We start from the raw sequence: 3,217 nt of genomic DNA on the forward strand, positions 1-3,217 counted from the left end.
TGTATTATATGTAACATAATCCCTGTAATGTAAACAAAATGTACATATGCTTGTATGAATATACGTGGCATATGCATAAAGATTTCCACAAAGAATCACAAGATATTCTCTGTTGCATTTACCTGAATTAAGAAGGGCTGGGGCTGGAGGAAGTGTTGGGGGACTACCACTATAACTGAGAACCTTCCTGTAGTATGGCAGACGTGTGGCTCTGCATTTACCACTTTCAAAAAATGTGCAACGCGGTCAGGTGCAGTGGCTTATGCCTGTAATCCTACCACTTTGGGAGGCCAAGGTGAGAGGATGACTTGAGGCCAGGAGTTTGAGACCAGCCTGGGCAACATAGCAAGATCAGATCTCTACAAATTACAAAACAAAGGTGCAATGCGATTCAGCAGCATGGAGTAATTGCTGACATTTTTTGTTTGTTTTCTTCCCTTTTTATACTTCTCTTCATTAAAAAACAAACATGGGGTGTAGCTATAGGAAAGGAAGAAAACGGGTGGAACGTGATCCTTGTCCAGAAAAGTATTTGACAAGTGATCAAAGAGGAGCCAAAAGCAGAGAACAAGAGGAGAATCACTTCTTAAACAGGCAAGGAGGAAGGAGACAATGACTCAGAATAATTCAGAGTTCCTCCCTTCACACAGCATTGCAAAAGAAATGGCACCTACATTCCACTGGTGAATGCTACAAACCAAATCGTTCTTTCAAAGTCCGTAAGAAATTAGATAGGATCATCTTATCTTGAAGGAAAGAACTTTCGAAGCTTAAAAAAAAAATGTGTGTCCAGATTTCACACCTACTCAATGTCATATCAAAACTGGTGAATCCAAGTGAATAGATACGTGTGTTTGTGTTATACAAAAGCACTTCTACGCACTGACTCAGAAATCCTACTTCTTCCCAGAAGCCTCCTTACATACTTGATCAGATATCCAGACAAAGATTGACTGTGAAGTATGTTCAGTGTAGTGAGAATTTTGAAGTACATCTAAAACTTCTGCTGTTTCAAGCAAGGGCTCCCTGAGTTTTGTTAGGAGCACACGATGGAGACTGTGCAGCCTTGGTCAGTCATCAACGAACCCTGTGACACCCACTGTATGCCTGTGGAGATCCAGGCTCTGGGGACAGGGAATAAGAAGCAGATGTCCTGCAGACTGGCACAGTCACCACCTCAGTGCAGCTGCTCCGTCCCCTGCAGTCCCTTCTCCCAAAGGCTTCATGTCCCCTTGGGCCAGGAGAACAGAGGCACTGCCATCTCCCACTGTCCTCAAAGTCCTGTGCAGGCAGCAGGCCAGGCATGGCACAGTCCCTCCTCAACTCACCAGCAGACTCACCAGGCTCCTCTGGCGACTGTACAGTCACATCTGTTGGCTCTGTTGGCTCCTGACCTTCGATTTCCTGCTCAGAGACCTGGGTTGGATGCAAGAATCTGGTACTCAGGGTCTCTTTGTGGGCATTGTCCTCTGTCCCGTGAAGGGACATGAACTCGTGAAGGACGTGAACACCAGAAAAAGACCTTGGGAAGGCAAACAGCCCACTCAAGGCCACACCCAGGGCTCAGCTTCAAGGTCCCCAGTTGGCAGCTGGACCTGCCATCCCCAATCCCTCCCAATGAGGTCACCCCAGGCAGCTGAGGCTCAGCACATCCAGGACCCACTGCGGAGGTGGGTCAGGTGGGCACCCCATCCCCACGGGGCCAGCTGTGGAGTGATGGTGTCACCCAGGCTGCAGGAAGGACAGGGCTGCAGCACGGCCCGCCAGTCTGTGTGCTGCTCAAAATGGCCATGTGTCCCCCACAGTCAGCCCAGATACCCCAGGCCTCGTCAGAGTCAGGGCAGCTATGAGGACAAGGAATTGTGTCCACCCGGGCTCGCCAGTGGATGGGAAGCAGTTCCTGAACCCATGAAGCCCCCACTTTCTGGAGAAACCAACTTACCCTGTGCACACGTTCGGGGTCCCCTCCACCACCTGGAAGAGAAGGAGTCTCCTTAGCAGGCAGGGAGGGGCCCACACAGCACCCCCCTCCCAGAGGACAGCGGGGCACAGGGGTAGGCTGGGAGCAGGGACACTGGACCAGGAGCCCTGGGGTGGGGACAGGAATAGGGCCTTGCAATTCGGGGACACCCTGAGGAAGGGGGATGAGAAGGGGAACTAGAGTAAAAACCAACATGTGGAAAATCTCTATGTTCTGCTCTTGCCAAAGCTGAATAAATCCCACAACCACTTCTCATCCTGACCCTTGTCACCCAGTTGAGGAGCCGACTGCCCCCTGCCTGGCTGGGCCTGAAGGTGGGAGGAACTGACTTTGCCCTCCTAGACTTGGCTGAGAGATGAGGGGACCCCCAGCCCCGAGAGAGGCGATGAGACCAGGGTCCTGGGGGATACACGGGATGTGGGGATGGGGCAATCACAAGGCGGAAGATCGAGTCAGACTGGAGACACTTGGACCAGGGGCATAGATGGGGATTACTGTCTGTGGGAAGGGAGTGGGAGGGCGAAGGGCAGACAGTGTCCAGCGCCCCCACCCTCAGCCAGCACCTACCTGAGCAGATGCCTTTCAGTGAAGAAATGAGTTTCTTCCAACATGAAATGCAAAAAGCCATAAGCACAATGATGACTAAGACCCCTGCAACGATGAAGATCCACTCAAAGATGGTTAGGACAAAACCGGGAGAGGCAGGAGTCCCCAGGCTGGTGGTCACTGTGTCCTCCGCCGCCACGGTTTTCTCAGTGGAACTGGCAGCTGGTGCAGTGCAGCTGATGTCACTCCAGCGCGTACAATTACTGTCCATGAACTTCCCTATGGGACACCTGGGTACACACAGGGACGGAGACGGGGACTCCTGATGGAAAGCTGGCCAGGTGAGATGAAAGAGGAGCCACCCTCCCTGCCCAATGTCCTTGAGAAGACGTCAGGGGAAGGACAGGCTCCTTGTGTCAGCAGAGGGTCCCCCTATGCTCCCTTCTTGAGGCTGGGGAAGGGTCTGGGCATGCGCACTTCAGCCCCTCGGCCTCCCTGCTCTGGGGTCAGAGCTGCAGCTCCAGGAGCCTTCTGTGCTGGGCACACACAGAGCTTCCCTGGGCTGCAGTGGAGGCTGCGTTAGGAGGAGCCACACTCCAGGGGAAGATCACAAGCCCCTGTGGCCACAAGCTGAGCCCCTTCCTCCAGTTAACCCACAGTACCAGTGAGCCCTCGCCCCACCCTGTCTGC

General features: G+C 52.9%; 1 protein-coding gene across 1 annotated transcript in view; it reads right to left on the reverse strand.

Moving 5' to 3' along the window:
• Positions 1 to 1,328: 1,328 nt before the first annotated feature.
• LOC105540327 (tumor necrosis factor receptor superfamily member 10D-like) overlaps positions 1,329 to 3,217 on the reverse strand; it is a gene marked incomplete at both ends in the record, with an annotated part of 10,565 nt that continues 8,676 nt past the window's right edge. Inside the window, 3 exons of the mRNA XM_011980868.1 lie at positions 1,329 to 1,469; positions 1,819 to 1,974; positions 2,549 to 2,806. Of these exons, the coding sequence (XP_011836258.1) occupies positions 1,329 to 1,469; positions 1,819 to 1,974; positions 2,549 to 2,806 (555 nt within the window). The remainder of the gene's footprint in view (positions 1,470 to 1,818; positions 1,975 to 2,548; positions 2,807 to 3,217) is intronic.

This window comes from Mandrillus leucophaeus, unplaced genomic scaffold (assembly GCF_000951045.1).
Source record: "Mandrillus leucophaeus isolate KB7577 unplaced genomic scaffold, Mleu.le_1.0 Scaffold2196, whole genome shotgun sequence".
In the NCBI taxonomy this organism is placed as follows: Eukaryota; Metazoa; Chordata; class Mammalia; order Primates; family Cercopithecidae; genus Mandrillus; species Mandrillus leucophaeus.